The 20,102-nt window shown below is 44.2% G+C and overlaps 1 protein-coding gene and 1 long non-coding RNA gene across 7 annotated transcripts in view; one reads left to right on the top strand and one right to left on the bottom strand.

Moving 5' to 3' along the window:
- Positions 1-20,102, top strand: part of stab2 (stabilin 2) — a 198,485-nt gene that overhangs the window by 73,481 nt on the left and 104,902 nt on the right. For 5 of the 6 annotated variants that reach the window (XR_011346802.1, XM_069904271.1, XM_069904267.1 and 2 more), the window contains exons 4-8: positions 11,162-11,247; positions 13,169-13,238; positions 16,536-16,631; positions 18,659-18,784; positions 19,131-19,327. Coding sequence is in view for 5 of the 6 variants with exons in the window: in XM_069904271.1 (XP_069760372.1) it covers positions 11,162-11,247; positions 13,169-13,238; positions 16,536-16,631; positions 18,659-18,784; positions 19,131-19,327 (575 nt within the window). In the remaining variant the exon portion in view is untranslated. Of the gene's footprint in view, positions 1-11,161; positions 11,248-13,168; positions 13,239-14,566; positions 14,637-16,535; positions 16,632-18,658; positions 18,785-19,130; positions 19,328-20,102 lie in introns of those variants that run through there. The other variant, XM_069904272.1, reaches the window with a different exon arrangement.
- Positions 5,732-7,858, bottom strand: LOC138746222 (uncharacterized). The gene is made up of 2 exons (XR_011346804.1): positions 7,744-7,858; positions 5,732-6,134 (listed from the first exon to the last, which is right to left on the bottom strand). It is a non-coding gene; the product is annotated as an uncharacterized lncRNA (long non-coding RNA).

Raw genomic sequence — 20,102 nt, 5'->3', positions numbered from 1 at the left:
AAAAATGTTCAAGGTGTTCAGAATTATTGTCAGAGCGCATACAACCCTGAGATTCTTTCTCCTGCTGGCCAGGCTTAGTAACTTCTAATAAAGTAAAAACATACTGCTGGAGAAACTAAGCAGGTCAAACAGTGTACTTTGTGATCAGAGAAGCAGGAAGAGGCCATTCAGCCCCTCCCTGTTGTTCTAGTGGTGTCATGAATGGACTCTGCATCTAGGCTCTCCCCATTGTCTCCCCAAAGGTAAAGATACATAACTGATGTTGATGAAGAGCTCTAGCCTGAAACATTGGTTCTGTATCTTTACCTTTGCTCTAGAAACCTGCTGAGTTTCTCCAGCCTTGTGTTTTTTACTTCAACCATGGTGTCTGCAGACTTTCATGTTTTGCTTTAGTAATTTTTAGACTGGTAATTGTCAACTGTGCTCAAAGAAAGAAAGGCCACAAATATTTTTGTTTATATTTGTAAGCATTTATATCTTGTTTGTCTCTGTTATCTGAGCCTTTGTCGAATACATTTGGCCTATTCTGTCTGTACAGAAATAATTTCCACTGGTGATATGTCTTGGATGAGGAATAGAACCAGAGTCTAAAGTTAGCCAACAGAGAGAATTAGCCAACAGATCATTTCAAAGGCAGTTGGGTTTTAGCGGGAAGATTTGAAACCCACAAGAAGGAAAATGGTGGTGCATGAGAAGTAAGCACAAAGGCACTTTCAAGGGCATTACCGCTCACTAGGGACTGAATGGCCTACTCCTGCCCTGTAAAATTGTTGAGGTTATGTGAAGAGAGGGCCAATGGCTGTTGAAGAGTCCTTCACATGCATGGACCTTCCAGAATTTCTCAATGGGGACTGGAGGCACTCAAGGGAGCGAGGAATGGAAGCAGTGATCTGTCCCATCTCTACAGATCCGTCCAACCATCTGAACACACCACTTTGCTCTTCTATCTCCTCCATCCACAGCTTCCTGTGCCACACCTCACCCCAGGATCTTCTGGAGTAGTCTATTCCCGTGGGAGGGTTATTCCAGCACCAGTACCTCACCCAGAACCTAAAGGCAAGGCCTGAAGCCTTGGACCAACCTGTCTCTCTCCGCCCCCACCAATCAGGACAAAGTCAATTTAGACTCCAAAAGAAGCCCTGGGCTTGTTCCTCTTCCCATTATTTTATATTTTTATCATCTCACTAACATAAATCAACCTCTGTGCCCCATATTTGACCACCAATGGGCTAACCAAATTAGAGCAGCCCTTCCCAAGCCCTTCAGCCACTCTCTACCCAAAGAGTTCAATGCATGCTGTCTAACCATGTCATGGGCGTGTGATAGTACAGATCTATCACCAATGTATATAGTGTATATAGTTACAGTATCTAGACTGTGCTTACAGCGATTTGCTGAGAGCTAAGCCACGCCTGCTGCCTGGGCCTTAAATGGTTGTGTCCCTAGCCAGCTCGGATCATTCCGGACTGGTCGGCCACCTGTGAAGAGCTCCTGTCTTTTGCTAATAAAAGCCTTGGTTTGGATCAACAAGTCTTTGATTCTTTCGATGAGCTCTACAGGGCACTACATCAATGCAATTAGAAGCTCGAGGGACTCAGCAGGTCAGGCTGCATCCGTAGGTAGAAGTGGTCAGTTGACATTTCTTTATCGAGATTTAAGTAGGAAGGGATGATATCATGTGTATCAAAGGGAGAGAAAGGGAGGGGAAAGAAGGTGAGGAGGGGTTGAGCTGATAAAGTATCGGACAGAAGGTAGGGAGGAGGAGAGAGATACCACTGGGAGGGGAAGAGAGAAAAATAAGAACGGGAGCTGGTAAAGAAGAGATGGAAATGGGGAGTGAGTTACCTAAAATTTGAGAAATCATTGTTCATGCCATTGGGTTTCAGGCTGTCCAGGAGGAAGATGATGTGTTGTTCCTCAAGTTTGCATTTGGCCTTATCCTGGCAATGGATGAGGGCGAGGGCAGACGTGTGAAACAAGCTGAAATGGTTGGCTGCTGGAAGATTGAACTTGGACTGCAGATGGAGCCCAGGTGCTCTGCATTTGGATTCATTGATGTCATGGGCACCAGACCTGGGGAGCCTCAAACCCAATGGCACCAACATCGAATTTTCTCAAATCGGGTCAATTTTTATAGTAATGGTTTTCAATCTGCCCCTCTAAACTCACATTCCATTTTAACTATTCCCTATGCCATAGGGAATGACCCGGGCCACCCTGCCGACAAAACGACTGGGGAATTGAGCGACGGAGCAGTCGCACCCGATGAGCCCGCTGGCGACACCACTCCAGCGACCCCAATCCCGGCACCACGGCGGTCACGCCGGATGGTCAGACCCCATGACCGCTACAGTCCTTGACCTACCCCTTCCTTTTCATTCTCTCCCTCGTTTTTGTTTTTTTTCCCAGGGTCAATTCTCCAAGAAGGGGTGAATGTGATAGTACAGATCTATCACCAATGTACATAGTGTATATAGTTACTGTATCTAGACTGTGCTTACAGCGATTGGCTGAGAGCTAAGCCACACCTATTGTTTGGGCCTTAAAGGGTTGTGTCCCTAGCCAGGTCGGATCATTCCGGACTGGTCGGCCACCTGTGAAGAGCTTATTCCCGTGCATCTTGGCGCCTCACAGTTTGGCGAGCAGCAACCTCCTTTGAAGAAGACCGCAGAGCCCACCTCACTGACAAAAGGCAAAGGAGGAAAAACCCAACACCCAACCCCAACCAACCAATTTTCCCTTGCAACCGCTGCAATCGTGTCTGCCTGTCCCGCATCGGACTTGTCAGCCACAAACGAGCCTGCAGCCGACGTGGACTTTTTACCCCCTCCATAAATCTTCGTCCGCGAAGCCAAGCCAAAGATGCCATAGGTGCTCTGTGATTAGTAAGAGATTGCTTAAGGTGGGATGTGGGTGGTAAGAAAAAGTTTGAAAACCATTGTTTTAATCGTACCTCATTGACTCGTTATGTGCACAGTTTCATAACTCCAAACGAAATGGGCCAATGACAATTTTTCTCAAGCAAAATATTTCAGTAACAATTAGGTCTAGAGCAGTGGTTCTCAACCTTCCCACTCACATCCCACCTTAAGTAACCCCTTACTAATCAGAGAGCACTGATTGCATAGGGAATACTTAGTGTTATGTGAGTTTAAGGGGGGGGGGGGGGTAAGAGTTTGAAAACCACTGTTATGGAGTGTACACAGTCCCAGGAACCAGACCCATGATAAGGACGAAAATGCAAGGAGGAGTGTGTAGGGTGGGGGTGATAACACTGGACAACAACTTTTTCATCAAGATAACATAACATAACAATTACAGCACGGAAACAGGCCATTAGGCCCTTCTAGTCCGCACCGAACCAAACACCCCTTTCTAGCCCCACCTCCCTGCACAATGCCCATAACCCTCCATCTTCTTCTCATCCATATACCTGTCCAACCTTTTCTTAAATAATACAATTGACTCCGCCGCCACTATTTCTCCCGGAAGATCATTCCACACGGCTACCACTCTCTGAGTAAAGAAGTTCCCCCTCATGTTACCTCTAAACCTCTGCCCCTTAATTCTTAACTCATGTCCTCTTGTTTTAATCTTTCCTCCTCTTAACGGAAATAGTCTATCCACATCCACTCTGTCTATCCCTTTCATAATCTTAAATACTTCTATCAAATTCCCTCTCAACCTTCTACGTTCCAAAGAATAAAGACCTAATCTGTCCAATCTCTCCCTAGACTCTAGATGCTTAAACCCAGGTAACATTCTGGTCAACCTTCTCTGCACTCTCTCCACTCTGTTTATATCCTTCCTATAATTAGGCGACCAGAACTGCACACAGAACTCCAAATGAGGCCGCACCAACGTCTTATACAATCTCAACATCACCTCCCAACTCCTATATTCCATGCAATATTGATAAAGGCCAGCATACTAAAAGCCTTCTTCACCACCCTATTCACGTGAGTTTCTACCTTCAGGGAACAATGTACCGTTACTCCTAAATCTTTCTGCTCTTCTGTATTCATCAATGCTCTCCCATTTACCACGTATGTCCTATTCTGATTCTTCTTACCAAAATGAAGCACCTCACACTCAAAAACGTTGGCTATGTATTTTCACTGACAAAAGGCAAAGGAGGAAAAACCCAACACCCAACCCCAACCAACCAATTTTCCCTTGCAACCGCTGCAATCGTGTCTGCCTGTCCCGCATCGGACTGGTCAGCCACAAACGAGCCTGCAGCTGACGTGGACTTTTTACCCCCTCCATAAATCTTCGTCCGCGAAGCCAAGCCAAAGATATTAAGGACACTGTTTGACCTGCTGAGTTTCTCCAGTTTTGTTTTTATTTCAACCGCAGTGTTTACATCTGCATCCTGTCTATATCCTTTTGTAACCTGCAACAACCTTCAATGCCATCCACAACTCCTCCAACCTTTGAAGCCTCCACAAATGTACTGACCCATCCTTCCATTTCTTCATTTAGGTCGTTTGTAAAAATTACAAAGAGCAGGGGTCGTAGAAAAGATCCCCGTGGAGCTCCACTAGTCACTGACCTTCAGTTAAAATATGTTCCATCCACTACCACTGCCACTACTCTGCTTTCTACAGGCAAGCCAATTCCGCAAACATACAGCCAAGGTTCTATGGATCCCAGGCCTCATGACTTTCTGAACAAATCTCTTATGGGGGACCCCATTGCCATCAGATTCCTGAATAATCAATGAGCCAGACACGGCCTTACTTTTCGTCCACTGTTATTGTTGTTATTATTTTTCTAGTAATGTTGCAAGATGGTTATAATATGAATGTTTGCACTGTGACACTGCTCCAAAACATCCGGATTTCATGGCGACAAATCCTAATCCTAATTCTGACTCTGACCTTGTCAAATCCATATACTCCGCATCTACCACCTACCCGTCATCAATTTCTTTTGTTGCCTCCTCAAACAACTCAATTAGGCTTCCTCTTACAAAGCCACGCTGACTATCCCTGAGAAGATTGGACTTCTCCAAATGCTCAGAGATCTTGTCCTTAAGAATCCTCTCCAGAAGTCTGCACACCACTGACGCAAGTCTCACTGGTCTAAAATTCCCAGGATTCTCCCTATTAACTTTTTTGAACAAAAAAAGTGATATTTCTAACTCTTTCTCCCCCCCCCCCATTCTCTTTGTGGTCTCTTCCTCTGCCTCTCTCTTGACCTGTCACACCCTATACCAAACATGTCAAACTCAGGCCCGCGGGCCAAATTTGGCCCATGATATAATTATATTTGGCCCGCAAGATCATATCAAATATGTATTAGAGCTGGCCCGCTGGCCGCCGTGCCAGTATAACGCATGCACAGCTAATACTACAAATCCCAGAATGCTTTGCAAATGCGTTGGCGCCGGCCCATCCGCCCGCTAATCGCCCCCACCTCCTCTGTTTACTTTCATTAGCTTCTGCGACCTGTCGCCTAACTCACATGTAATAAACCCCTCACGATAAATGGCCAAACGAAAGACAGAAAACAGGACCTTTCAAGACAGGTGGGAGGCAGACTCTATGTTCATCATTTTAAAAGACAAACCTGTTTGTCATTGAAGCAAGTTGTTATTTTTTTGACTTGTTGGCTTGTGAAAAAAAATACATTTAAAAGGAGCTTAAAAGCTATAGAGAAATATTATTTATTGAATATTTTATTTCTCATTTGTTAATGCTTCTTCTGGAAAGAGTTGAACCAAAACTATTATTAAACATTTATTTTAATAAGAAAAAGTTTAACATTATATATGTTGAAAGAAGAGAAAACATGCAGATGTTGTTGAAAATTTTCAATAAATATTTAGTTTGACCCACGACTTAGTCCAAGTTTTTAATCTTGGCCCTCTGTGAATTTGAGTTTGACCCCCCTGCCCTATACCCTATCAGTCAGCTCCTTTCCCCTTTTATAAACAGCAATAGAGCCCCTTCTGTCTCTATAGTGTCCCTTCCCCAGCCATTGACTGGCCATTAGTACCCTAATCCACCGAGCCCTTCCTCTAGCTTGTTGACTGCTGCAGATTCCAGAGTCTGAAGCTTTTGTGTTTCTCCCGGCCAACGCAAGAGGGAGGATCATAGCATAACTTCCAGTCGCAGTGAATTCCTTATCTGTGACAAAACACATGCACAGGAATCACACAATCAATAAAGTCTTCATGAGGAAGTGGTAAATCACTGATAATGACTCTTCTGAAGTGGCAAGTCAAGGATAATGAACCTTCCTCTGGGCTGAAAGTCACAACAATAGAAGGAGCAATCAATGCATAGAGAGTAAAACACTAACATCTGCAGACACTGTGATTGTAGTAAAATGCAGAGATGCTGGAGGAGCTCAGCCAGTCTCTCAATGTTCATAGGAGGTAAAGATACATAAGTGACATTCTGGGCCTGAATCGTCAGTAATGTAGCTATATCTCCTGTGAACACTGCAAGACCAGCTGAGTTTGTCCAGCATCTCTGTGTATTTACAATCAATACATAGAGAATAATAGAAAAATCATCCTCGCGCATAACTTGTGTGAAGAACAGGAGAAGGCCATTCTGTCTCTCCAACCAGTTTGACCATTCAATAAATAACCCCTGAGACCTCTGCTCAAGAATAAAAAATTATGGTATTTCAGATACTTTGCTGTAGGAAGTCCCAGTATTCAAGTGTTTAGCCTAAATTCACTCCTAAAAACATGGAGTTCCTCCCTCCGCAGACACTGCCTGACCTGCTGAGCATTTTCCATCATTTTCTGTCTATTCCTGTCAGACTTGGCTCTAACTTTTACCTCTGTCTGCTGGACTTGGGGCTTCCAACTGGTTTCTCCCTATGGGATGTAGAGTATTGTTTTGAAAGAGCAAGTGGTGCTTTAAGGTTTTCACAAAGTGCCAGGTGTTTGACTGCGCTCTCGGTGAGAGGTTTGTCTCCAGAAGTATTTTTTTAGACATACAGCACAGTAACAGGCCATTTCAGCCCACAAGTCGGTACCACCCAATTAACCTACATCCCTTGTATTTTTCGAACAATGGGAGGAAACCGGAGTCCCCCCCAGGGGAAAACCCATGCAGACACGGGGAGAATGTACAAACTCCTTACAGACAGCGCTGGTTCAAACCCCAGTCCCCATCGCTGGCGCTGTAAAGTTGTTGCACTAACCATTATGCCAATCGTGCCACCTCTAATGGGGATAACTTTAGAAGGGGCATTGCAATAAACAGACAAGCATTGTCTTGGTAAACATCTGACTGTAGTTTGAAGGTCTCTGCAAACAGAGCATAAATACTAAGCCATTGAACTCCACGATGAGCTTTCTGTAATATTTTGAGAAGGCCAATCAAATCAGTCTAAGTTTTAGCCAAAATAATTTTAACTTATGCAATCTCTCCTTGCAAATTAACTCTTTCAGAACTTGTACTAAAGACAGCCATGGAGTGATATCGCAGGGTCCACAGAGCCTGATCAGATGCTGGCCTCAGTAATGATCTGTACCAATTGGGCAGTTAGTGCAATGTTGTTACCGCACCAGCAACCCGGCGTTGTCTGTAAGGATGTTCTCCCCGTGTCTGTGTAGGTTTTTCCGGGTGCTCCGGTTTCCTCCCACCTTTAAGTAAAATGTACGGGATTAGTAGGTTAGTTTGAGTGTAATTGGGTGGCACAGGCTTGTGCGCCAGAAGGACCTGCGGCTGTGCTGCATGTCCAAATTTTAAAAAAATACATTTAAATTCCATTTACCAGCACAAGGTCTGTAGACTGTTTTGCCTTGCATTTCAAGTGATCATCCAACGACTTCTTAAACAATGTGAGAGTACCTTCCTCCACGACTCACTCACGCTGGCTCCAGATGGCAACTGGCTCCAGTTGGCAACTGGCTCCAGACCACACCTAGTTCCCAGACCACACCCATTTCCAGACGACATCAGTTCCAGACAGTAAAATGGAATAAACAAGAGCAGGAGTGGGCTATTTGGCCCTCAATCTGTTCCTCCATTCAGTAAGGTCACAGCTGATCTGGCAATCGGCTCAGCTCCACTTATCCACCTCTTCCCCATGACACTTAACCTCTTGGACTCCATGTCTCAGTTCTCCGGGACTGGTTTTATACCCAACCACCAGCTTGTTTGTAATGGTGTTTGTACTGTAGTTTACCCATGGACCTAGTCCCGAGTATAAAGGTTAAAAATGGCTGGAGTCCAAAGGATTAATTATTCTATTCAAAAATTTAAAACTTGTATGTCTGCATCTTAAATACATTCAATGCGGGGGGCAATCCAAGGAGGGGAGGTTCATTTGGGGTTAAAGGGTTATTGCTTGTGGGGATTGTTGGGGTATTTCATGTCTTAAGTGCGTTGTCATATATTGAGATTAAAAAGGAAAACTTAAAAAATAGTAATGGAAAAAAGGGATGGAGGTGGTGAAGAGGCGGAAAAGAAGTGAAAATAAAGATATAAGATGGCCACGTTGGACCATATGACTATAAACATTAATGGAATATATAACCAAGTTTAAGTGTATCCCATTGGGAAAAACAATCACATATAATTTAAAAGACAAAGTTACAATGTTTGAAAAAACCTGGGAACCACATATGGAACATAACAGAAAGCAGGCCTTGGACCACCACCACCTAAAATGTTAAGAAGATGAACATGATCAGATTTAATGTGAATAAGTAGATGTTTGTATTCCTTTTGTATTAAGATATTGTTTTATTGTATTTTATATGTTCAATACTTACTGTTTGTGGAGGGGGTGGGAAGGGAGGGATGGGGAAAAAAGAAAATATCACTGTGAATATTTAAACAGATGCATCTGTAAATATATTGCTTGATATGGTTCATCGTGCAATAAATAGAGAATTACAAAAAAAAAAAAAATTCAATGAGGCAGCCTTCACTACTTCCTTGGGCAGAGTTCCACAGATTCACTGTTTCCTGGGAGAAGCAGTTCCTCCCCATCTCTGTTTTAAATCTACTCCCCTGAATCTTGAGGCCTCGCCTTCCAGTGGAAACAACTTCCCTGGTTCTATCTTTATCTATTCCCTGTAAAAATCCCCCCTCATCCTTCAAAACTCCAATGAGTATTGTCCCAGAAGACTCAATCCCTATTTCTGGAATCAACCTGCTGATTTTACTCCAGATACATTTCCTGAGTGAGCTACTACAAGGCTGACCAGACTGCACCTTGTCACATCCCTGTGGTGCAGCTGTTGACTCAAAGCAGGAGAGGCCAAGACCTTTGCATAGATGTGCCAGCATACAACACGCAGGCTAATACCAGCACCTAATGAATGCGAGTTATCCTCCATCTTTCAAGATGTTGTGCAAAGATCCGGTCAGCTGAAAAAGGGCCACCTAAAAGTTTGGTCAGGGATGCATTTTAGGAAGATAAACCTACAAGTGTGCACATCAAAGGTGGAAGAAATAGATTTTAAAAATTGCATCAAACAGGAGAGTCGGCAGATTCTGTGCTCAAGTGCAGTACACCAATGTGCTGGAGAAACTCAGCATGTCATGCAGCATCCAGAGAATGTAAAGGGTAACCAATGTTTCGTGCCTGGACCCATCGTCAGGTATAAGCAAAAACAGGCAGGTGCCAAAAATTGCAAGAGCATTGCGATCGTAACAATTAACATTCATGAATTGTTGCTTGATGCAGGTTCAAGTTTCCAGATTGAATGTTAATTATTGTTTCAATGACCAGCCACCAGTCCGTATTAGTAAGAGCTATAAATCTAAGAAGGATCTAAACAAGGACGTTAGGAATTGTTAACTCAGTGTCCAGAGAGAAAGAAACATGTGGCACGGAAGACCACGGACGGATGAAGCAAATAGCATAGATTAATCAGACAGGATTCTGGATAAACACACTGGATATATTAGAGGATGTTTAATGAGCCAAATGCTGGCAAATCGGACATGCTTAGTGTAAGGTAAAACATCATGAGATGGGAATGTGTAGGGAGTTACCCTGTACAGGGCAGTAACAAGAAGGGGAGGTGTCCTTGTACTCCTGTTAGGTAAAACATCATGAGATGGGAATGTACAGGGCTGTAACAAGATGTGAATGCATCCTTGTACTTACAAGATAAGAGAGACATTGATGGATTGAGAGGCAGGAAGCTAGCAGGGAAAGGATAGCAACAGTTTTAGTCATTGGACAAGTAATGATATGATGATGTTCTAAGCACATATCCAAGGGTATAAAAAATCACCATTTTGCTGATAACGGCAGAATGCATTCTCCGACTAACATGGTTAGTCGCAAGTGTTACAATCCGGTAATAAAGAACAAAGAACCCTGATTTCGACTCAGCCTGGTGTTTGTCTCACTCATTCATGAACAAAGCAGACCTAACATTAGTCAGCTGGGTAGGTTGGGTCAAAGGCCAGTTTCTGTGCTGTGGAACTCTAATAGGGTAAGACAAAGAAGGTGGGAGAAACGCACGGACGATTGTGCAGCATGGCCTGATATTGCCAAATCCCTGGGTGTCGTCATCTCTGATGATCTATCCTGGGGCCATCATGTCAATGCAACCATGAAGAAGGCTCACCAGCAGCTATATTTTGTGAGGTGATTGAAGAGATTTGGTACGTCACCAAAGGTGCTTGCAAATTTCTATGGGTGTGCCATGGAAAACATTCTGACTGGTTGCAATACTGTCTGGTATGGAGGTGCCAATGCACAGGACAGGAAAAGGCTACAGAGATTGTAAACTCGGCCAGCGCCATCGTGGGCATCAGCCTTCACTTCATTAAGGGCTTCCTTAAGAGATGGTAGCTCAAGAAAGCAGCCTCTTTCATCAAGGACCCTCACCATCTGGGTCATGCCCTCTTCTCTCCTTCAGGAAGGAAGTACAGGAGACTGAAAACAAGCACCGAACATTACAAATACAGCTTCTCCCCCTCTGCCATCTGATTTCTGAATAGACAATGAACCACAGACACTACCTCACTTTTTTTCCTCTTGCAGTGATTTTTAATTTTAAATGATGTACATATTGGAAATGTAATAGCAATTTTTGTACATGTAACACACATTGTTGCTGCCACAAAACAACAAATTTTGAGGCACATTTCATGTCAATAAACCTGATTCTGATGTTGCGCTGCATGCCTTTTGTAACTGTGATATTTATCTGGTATAATTACAGAGTGTCCAGGAGGAGCATTGGCCCCTTGTAACAACAAAGGAGTTTGTTCTGATGGCATGGGAGGTGATGGCAAGTGCAATTGTAAAGTAGGTCAATGCTTTCAATGTATTATGGTGAAAGTTGACCAAGAGAAAGGCTCTTGTTAACAGCGAATGAGCTGCTTATTGCTAGACCAGTGTTATCTTTGTGTCCGGTCTTCAGGTTAATGGGAATCTTGCATCTCCAGGGCTTGATTTGGCAAGGAGAAGGCTGTTTGTTCCCTGACAGTACTGGAACTGGATCATGGATACTCGAACCCCCAGCACGTTAGACCTCCTCTGGGCTGTAAGAGAGGGGAGAGGGAATGTAAAGGATAGAGGCGGGATGGCAGGAGCATCTCGGATCCATCCCCACCACCTTCGCTACTGGTCCTCCAGGTCTCCATAGAAGTCCATGTGGGAGGTTGCTGTGTGGGAAGAGAAAGTTCAGTGGGTTCAAAGAGCCATGAATCTGGACACAGGCTGAACTCAGAAAGAATCTTTATTAAAATACACACAAAAAGAGGATCACTACAGGGATTACACACACGAATACTCTCAATCACAATATAATCAGTCACATCTGATTAACACTACCAATATTAGCAACTTCCTACACCCATACAAACACAGTACCACCCAGTCACATTGGACTTAACATTACCAATACTAGCAACTGTGTACAGATATAATAACCAAGGATTATGATACGCTATCCACCGTTCCTTGTCTAACATGGGCACGGCTCCAATGCTACCTAACAGCCCTGATCCCTGTGTAGTGCACACCTTACCAACAACTCCTCCAGTGTTGTCCACAGTTCATGACCTGGAGTGGAGCAGGGTTCATCTCAGGTCCGAAGAACAAAGAGAGGAAGAGCTACTGCACGCAGTGGACTTTAGAATGCAGTAAGCTGGAAGGTCTGGCCCAGCTATTCACGAGGTGATTGAAGGGGCCAATGGTCAGGTGTGCTCCAATGGGTGGGAAGAGTCCAATCTCAATTGACAATTCCTCCGCATCTCTGTTTTAAGTGGACGCCCTTCAATCCTGAATTTGTGCTTTCTTGTCCTAGACTCTCCCACCATAGGAAACAACCTTCCTACATCTACTCTGTCTACGGCTTTCAATATTCAAAATGTTTCAATGAGATCCCCCCCCCCCCATTCTCCTAAATTCCAACGGATACAGGCACGAACATTGCCTGGCACCCCCATCAATATGAGAAAGAAAAGCAAAAGAGAGCCCCTTCAGAGACACTGGGTGCCTGTGGATTTGCCTCCTGTGTTCCTGTAGCCTCTACAGCCACATGGTCTCCTGTCCATTCCAGCAGTGACCCCGGGTTCTCTGTTCCAAACCCACCGCCCCCAAGATAATCAGGGAGCTGTCAGCACCCGTGGTCCTTTCAGGAGGCCCTCTTGCCTTCGGCCTAAAGAGGCTGCACCTTTCCCCTCATCTTTGAGGCTTGGAACCCAGGGTGGGGGTTGGGGGAAGGGTCTCTGCGAGAGCTCAAAGAAATGGATTGACTCAGGGCTGAAAATTCCATGTTATCCAATTGACAGTCACATTCAGATCATTGCTGAGGCATTGACTGTGGTGTTGGCACCCTGTGTCAACGGCTTGACTTCAAACAGTGAGCGAGGGGTGGGGGGTGGGAACAGTGGGTGAAGGAGATAAGGAGGATTGGAAGTGACTAAGCAGTTTGAAAAACTTAAGTGCTGGTTTAAAAGTCAGCCTGCTTTCCTGTTTTGACACTTCTCAATGGGTACATTCAGTAACAGCGATTGTTATACTCTGCCAAACTTTGATGACATTACACTTTTATTATTAGTGAACCATGAGGTCAGAACTCAAGGAGGGGACCCAGATTGCAAATTAATTTCTGGGCATGTTAGCAAAAAGACCATTTTGCTGGATCATTTTGTTCAGTAACTAACAAACCAAAATGAATCGCTCTCTATTTTAGCATATTTTTTCATATTAAATATTGCAGGATGGATTTGGGGGAACAGCCTGTGAGAAATGTGCGAAAGACAATACTTTTGGACCTAACTGCACTTCGGGTGAGTTTTGTCACATCACGCTATGAACCAAGTTCAATTGTTTACTGCCACATGTACCAGGATACTGCGAATAGCTTTGAATATGCGAAATCCAGACAGGTCAACTTAAATGTAGCAGGCAATGCAAAAAGAGACAAAAATGCAGAGTGCAGAGTTACAGTAAATTAACATAAGACCATAAGACATAGGAGCAGAAATAGGCTATTCATCCCATCAGTTTGATCCATTTTCCCACTCAGCCCCCCTGCCCGGCCTTCTCCTCATAACCTTTGATGCTTTGGCTAATCTCTGCTTTAAATACACCCAGTGACCTGGCCTCCACAACAGCCTGTGGCAACAAATTCTACAGATTCACCATCTTCTGGCTGAAGAAATTCCTCTGCATCTCTGTTCTCAGCGGACACCCTTCAATCCTGAAGTTCTGGCCTCTTGTCCTAGACTCTCCCACCATGGGAAATAACCTTCCCACATCCACTCTGTCCACACCTTTCAATATTTGAATGAGATTTCCCCCCACCCCCCTTCATTCTCCTAATTCCAATTAATACAGGGCAAGAGCTGTCAAATGCTCTTCATATAATAACCCTTTCCTTCCCAGAATCATCGTAGTGAACCTCCTTTGAACCATCTCCAATTTCAGCAAGTGCAGTATAGAGAAAAGTGCAGTTAACCCAGTGTAAGGGCAACAATGTTTTCTCAACAAGGGGTCATTTAAGCGTCGGATAACACCAGGAAAGAGACTGTCCTTGAAGCAAGAAGTTCATGTATTCAAGCCCTGCCTGTTGGAAAGAGGGAGAAGAGTGACCCAGTTTGGATGGGTCCTTTAATGTGTTGGCTGTCTTCCCGAGACAGGAGGAGGTGTAAGAGGGATCAATAGAAAGGAGGAGAGTTTTCACGCAGACCTGTCGAGGGGAAAACTAAAGCCAGCAGAGGGATGATATTGGTTCCATAATATGGGATCAAGAAAGAAGGGGAAGGTGTTTTCAGGGGGATCTGAGAGGTGTCTTCTCATACAGAGAGTGGTTGATATCTGGAAATCACCGCTAGAGGAGGTGATGGAATTTGATACAACTGCTATGCTTAAGGGACATTTAGACAGGAACTTAAATAGGCAAGTTCCTAATGTAGGCAATGGGATTAGAGTAGATGAACCGAAAGGTCATCATGTACATGATGGGATGAAGGGCCCGTTTATGTGCTGTACCACTCTGTGACTTAATAAACAGCAACATTCCAAAAAATCACTGAGAAATCCAAAAGGAAATTCAGAAGAAACTTCATTATGAAAAGAGAGTTGAGAGCACAGAACCCAATACCACAGGAAATGAAGTGCAGGCTTCCTTAACCTGTGGTCCGCAGTGATCTGTGGGTTGGACAGGCGATCCATGGGCTTTACAGGTGGTCTGCAGGTTCTACAGGGGGTCTGTGGACTATACAGGTTCATGGGTTGTACAGGGGTTCATGAGTTGTACAGGAGGTCTGTGGGTTGTGCATGGGGCCTGTGGTGTGGAGCACACAATAATCACGTCGACATGATGGAGTGATTAAACAGCTTTAATTACCAAAAACCTGACTATTACTGATACACGACTTGGCCAGGTTCCAGGTACAAGAGCAAGAGGGGGAAGTCTGGGCACACCAGCCTTTATTGGGAGCCAAGGGAGGAGTTAGGGAAGGTCAGGGAATGTCAGGTAGGTTCGGACTGGCCAGTCCTACATCTGTGCAAATGCCTTTCACCACATGTGGATTATATGTGGGATCCATGGGTTTTACAGGTCCATGGTTTGCACAGGTGGTCTACAGTTTGTCCAGACAGTCCATGAGTTGGACTGGAGGTCCATGGGTTGTTCAGGAGTTTCATGGGTTTTTGCAGGGGGTCTGTGGGTTGTACAAGTGATCCAAGGGTTGTACAGGTCTGTGGGTTGTACAGACTGACTGTTGTCATGGTGAGGTGGGTAAAGTTACTGATGAGTAATAAATGAGGGGACATGTAAAGCAAATTTTTAAATCTGACATAAAGAAAATTGCCTAAAGCCTATTCCTACCTAAACGAAACCAAGATCCTGTCATTGTTCTGTGAGGGGACTTGAGATCATCAGCTCCACCTCCCCGACTGGGTCCATGTGTTTGTTGTTTGTTATCCCAGAGAGTAAAGATAATACTGAAGAGTGAAAAGGTAGATAGGGTCCTTAAGAGAGCTTTGGGCACATTGCCCTTCATAAATCAAAGTATTAAGTATATGAGTTGGGATGTCTTGGTGAAATTGCATAAAGACATTGGCGAGGCCAAATTTGGAGGATTGTGTGCAGTTCTGGTCACCTAACTACAGGAAGGATATCAGTAAGATTGATAGAGTGCAGAGAAGTTTTACAGGGATGTTGAACAACTGAGTTACAAGGAAAGGTTAAACAGGTTAGGACTTTATTTCCTGAAATGTAGAAGAATGAGGGGAGATTTGATAGAGATGTTTAAAATTATGAGAGGTATAGAAAGAACAAATGCAAGCCGCCCTTTTTCTCTGAGGTTAGGTGAGATACAATCTAAGGACACAAGTTAAGGGTGAAAGCTGTAATGTTTAAAGGGAACATGAGGGGTGAAATTACTTCACACAGTGTTGTGAAAGTGCAGAATGAGCTGAATTGATAAACTCCAGCTCAATTTTGATATTTAAGAAAATTTGGGAGAGGTATGGATGGATAGGTCTCTGTGCTGGCCCGTGGAACAAGGCAGAATAATAGTTTGGCACTGACTAGAAGGGCCGAATAGGCCTGTTTCTGTGATGTAGTTGTGATAATACAGATTCTATCACCAATGTGTATATGTACAGATGGTAGTGTAGGATGACTGTGATTGGCTGAGAGTGTAGCACCACCTACTGGCAGATCTTAAAGGATTGCTCCTAGCCAGACCAGGTCATTCTGGACTGGTCGACCTACTTGTGATATGCTCCAGTCTTTTAGTTAATAAAAGCCTTGGTTTGGACCAACAAGTCTTTGGTTCTTTCATCGCGCTCTACAGTAGTTTCTCAGTGATTGAGAAAACCACTAACTCATGTGATGTTTCAGTTGTGCAGTAGATCTTTTCCTGGTTTATACTTAGGTAGTAGAGGGAGGTCCAAAAAAGCCTGTTCTTGAACCTAGATGGATTTAATTCTTCTGCATCATCTGCCTCGAAGTAGCCGTGAGAAGATGTTGGGGCCAGGGTGATGGGGGTCCTTTATGATGTTGGCTGTCTTCTGTTGAAGTACCAGGAACAAGTGGGAGATGAAACAGCCATTGCCCTCTCTTCTGTTTTCAGTGTGTGAATGCCTTCATGGAGACTGCAACAATGGAATCGATGGTGATGGAACATGCACTTGTTACTCAAGCTACACGGGACCTAAGTGTGACCAGCGTAGGTATTTTAAATTATTTCAGATTTATTGTCAGAGGACATGCATGACATCACATACGACCCTGAGGTTCTTTTTCTTGTGGGCCAGGCAGAATTACCACATTGATAGTGCAAAATAAAATGTACATAACGTACACATGTAAACAAATAAAGGACTGGAAACAAACTGTGCAAAGCAGAGAAAAAAATCAATGAAGTGCACAAGTAAGATTTCTTAAATGAGTCTCCTCCATGAGTTTGTTGTTGAGGAGTCTGATAGTGGAGGGGTAGTAGCTGTTCCTGAACCTGGTCGTGCAAATCTCCGTAACTCTTTCCTGATAGCAGCAATGAGAACAGAGCGTGTGCTGGGAGGTGTGGGTCCTTGACCATTGCTGCCGCTCTCCGACGGCAGCGTTCCCCGTAGATGTTCTTGATCCCCTCAAAATTGATCAGCAAACTTTAAGACCTGGGACTCAACACCTCACTGGGTAATTGGATCATGAATTTTCTTACCTCCAGACCACAATCAGTGAAGATTAGTAAGAACATCCCTCCATAATCTCCTTCAGTACTGGAGCACCACAGGGCTGCGTCCTTAGCCCACTGCTCCACTCACTTTGCACCTATGGCTGTGTGGCTCAGTACAGCAACAACACCATTTACAAATTCACTGTTACAAGGATCTGTTGTGTGTTTTATGATTAACTCTTTCATGCAAATACTTGCTGTATTTTACCTGAATGAAGCATTAACTTCCTGGTAACAATAAGCTCAATGATAGCATATCCAAGGAGACGATTACGGACTTCAGGAGGAAGTCAGGGGAACACGACTGTAATGTTACAGTGAGTTACACAGTGCAGAGCTCAGTAGTGAAGAGGGTCAAGAACTTCAAATTCCTGCGCGTCAACATCTCTGAGGATCTGTCTGGAGCCTCCATGTCGATGCAATCACAAAGAAGGCTCGCCAGCTGCTGTACTTTGTGAGTTATCTGAGGAGATTCGGTATGTCACCGAAAACTCTTGTAAACTTCCACAGGTGCACTGTGGAGAACCTTCTGGCTGGTTGCAACACTGCCTGATATGGTGGTGCCAACTCTCAGGACAAGAATAAACTTCAATCCTGAAGATTTGTCCTCTTGTTCTAGATTCTCCCATCATGGGAAACAACCTTTCTACTCTGTCCATACATTTCAACATTCAAATTGAGCTCCCCTCTCATTCTCCTAAATTCCAACGAGTACAGGCCAAGAGCTTTCAAATGCTCCTCATGCTATGACCCTTTCATTTCCAGAATCATCCTGTGAACCTCCTTTGAACCCTCTGTAATGTCCGCACATCCTTTCTTAATTGAGGAGCCCAAAACATCTCACAAATCTCCAAGTGAAGTCTCGCCAGTCCCTTCCTCAACCATTCACAAAGGCCCTTTGATTGATTGATTATTGTGTACCAAGAAGCAGTGGTAAGCTTTGATTTGCATGCTATCCAGGCAGGTACAGCAGGTAGTACAATAATAAAAGCAAGCAGTTAGCACGATATTATTACAGCGCCAGGAACCTGGGTTCAGATCTGGCATTGCCTGTAAGGAGTTTATACCTTCTCCCCGTGTCTGCGTGGGTTTTCCCCGGGTGATCCAGTTTCCTCCCACTCTTCCAAACATACAGGGCAATGTTAATTTGGATGTAATTCGGCGGACACAGGCAAAAATGGCCAGAATCAGCTACTACTGCACTGGGAACAAAATTTTAAAAATAAGCGGGTAGAGTGTAATGTTACACAGTGCAGGGAACAGCATTACAAAGGGCAGACCATAGAGAAAAGTGCAGTTAAAACAATGTAGGAGCATCATCCAGTTCAGGGGCAAAACCACCGTGCTACCAAACTCATTATCCTTCAAGAAGATGAGTTTGAAAATGAGCAGAGCTTGATGGAGAAAGGATATATTAAAATGGGGGAGTGCTCAAGACAACGGAAAGGTTGCAAGGATTCTTTAAAATCAGTCTCCATAACTACTTTGGTTTCAACAAGTGTCTCTTGGTCTTTCCGAAGCCATTCCTGCTTGCCGAGCATTGCAGTGTCCTGAAAATACCAGGTGTTCTGAGGATGTAGAAACTGGAATGTTGGCATGTGACTGCTTACCTGGGTACCATAAGGAGGGAAACACGCAGTGCGAGCGTAAGTTTGTGACACAGGGGCAAAGCTAAGTTTTTCTGCTTAAAATAAAAATGCTCTCCCATGCACTATAATTGGGGTAGATTATTTGATAATTGACTCTTGGGTGGGGGGAGACTCTGTTTGCTTCTCTTTCCGTGACTCTCAGGGCGCCAGCAATGCTAATGGCGAATCCTTCTTATGGCAGACTAAAGACAATTTTGAGTAATATTACATGGCTTATGATCTGATCTGACAACAAAAAATAATGAATGGACTCATGCAAAGGAAGTACCTTGTTCCAAGTATCTCTCCTAGTGTGCAATACATTGAAGTTTGACACGACTAAAGCAACAACATTGTTTTCCAGCAATTAACCCATGTCTTCGCTATGCCTGCGGCCCTAATTCTGTGTGCACCTTCCTCGCTGCCAATTCTGTCACCTGCGAATGTGAGAAAGGTTACCAAGGTGATGGCCAGGTGTGCCAACCCATCAACCCATGTCAGAAAAATTTTGGGAGCTGCCCCACAAATTCAACGCTCTGCCAGTATGATGGGCCAGGAAAGGTTAGTCCACTCCCTCACTTGCCATAAAATCCTTAAACATCACTGGAAGTTAAAAGAAAAATGGCCAATAGTTTTGCTGAGCTGTATTTCAATGCACTAACATTCAAATGTTGATACAAGACACCATACAAATGCTTACGGGCACATTATACAGGTGCAGCAGGTAATCACAAAGGCAAATGGGACGTTGGCCACTAGAGGGATTGGATTTAAGAGCAGGGAGGTTCTGCTGCAACTGTACAAGGTCCTGGTGAGGCTACACCAATTCTGGTCTGACAAGAAAGGCTTTGGAGGTGATGCCGAAGAGGTTCACCAGGAAGATGCTGAAAATAAGTCTATGCGAGAGGTTGAGTAGCCTGGGATGATACTTATTGGTGTTTGGAAGGATGAAGGGGGAAATCTTACAGAAACATGAAATTATGGAAGGAATCGATAAGGTTGAAGCAGGGAGGTTGTTTCCACTGGTGGTTGAGACTAGAACTAGGGGCCATGCCCTCAAGATTCAGGGGAGTAGATGAGGAGGAACTGCTTCTTCCAGAGAGCAGTGAACCTGCAAAATTCTATGCTCAATGAATTAGTAGACGTTTCCTCATTGAATGCGATTAATACACAAATAGACAAATTTTTGAAGAATAGGGGATTAAGGGTTATGTGGAACAGGTGGTAAATGGAGCTGAGTCCACAGCTAGATGGGCGATTATCAACGGGACAGATGGACGATTATCAACGGGACAGATGGCATATGTACCAGATTGTAGTAGTGAGTCTCTGGAAT

The sequence above is a fragment of the Narcine bancroftii genome, chromosome 11 (assembly GCF_036971445.1).
Source record: "Narcine bancroftii isolate sNarBan1 chromosome 11, sNarBan1.hap1, whole genome shotgun sequence".
Classification (NCBI taxonomy): Eukaryota; Metazoa; Chordata; class Chondrichthyes; order Torpediniformes; family Narcinidae; genus Narcine; species Narcine bancroftii.
This window is presented reverse-complemented; position numbering and strand designations above follow the sequence as displayed.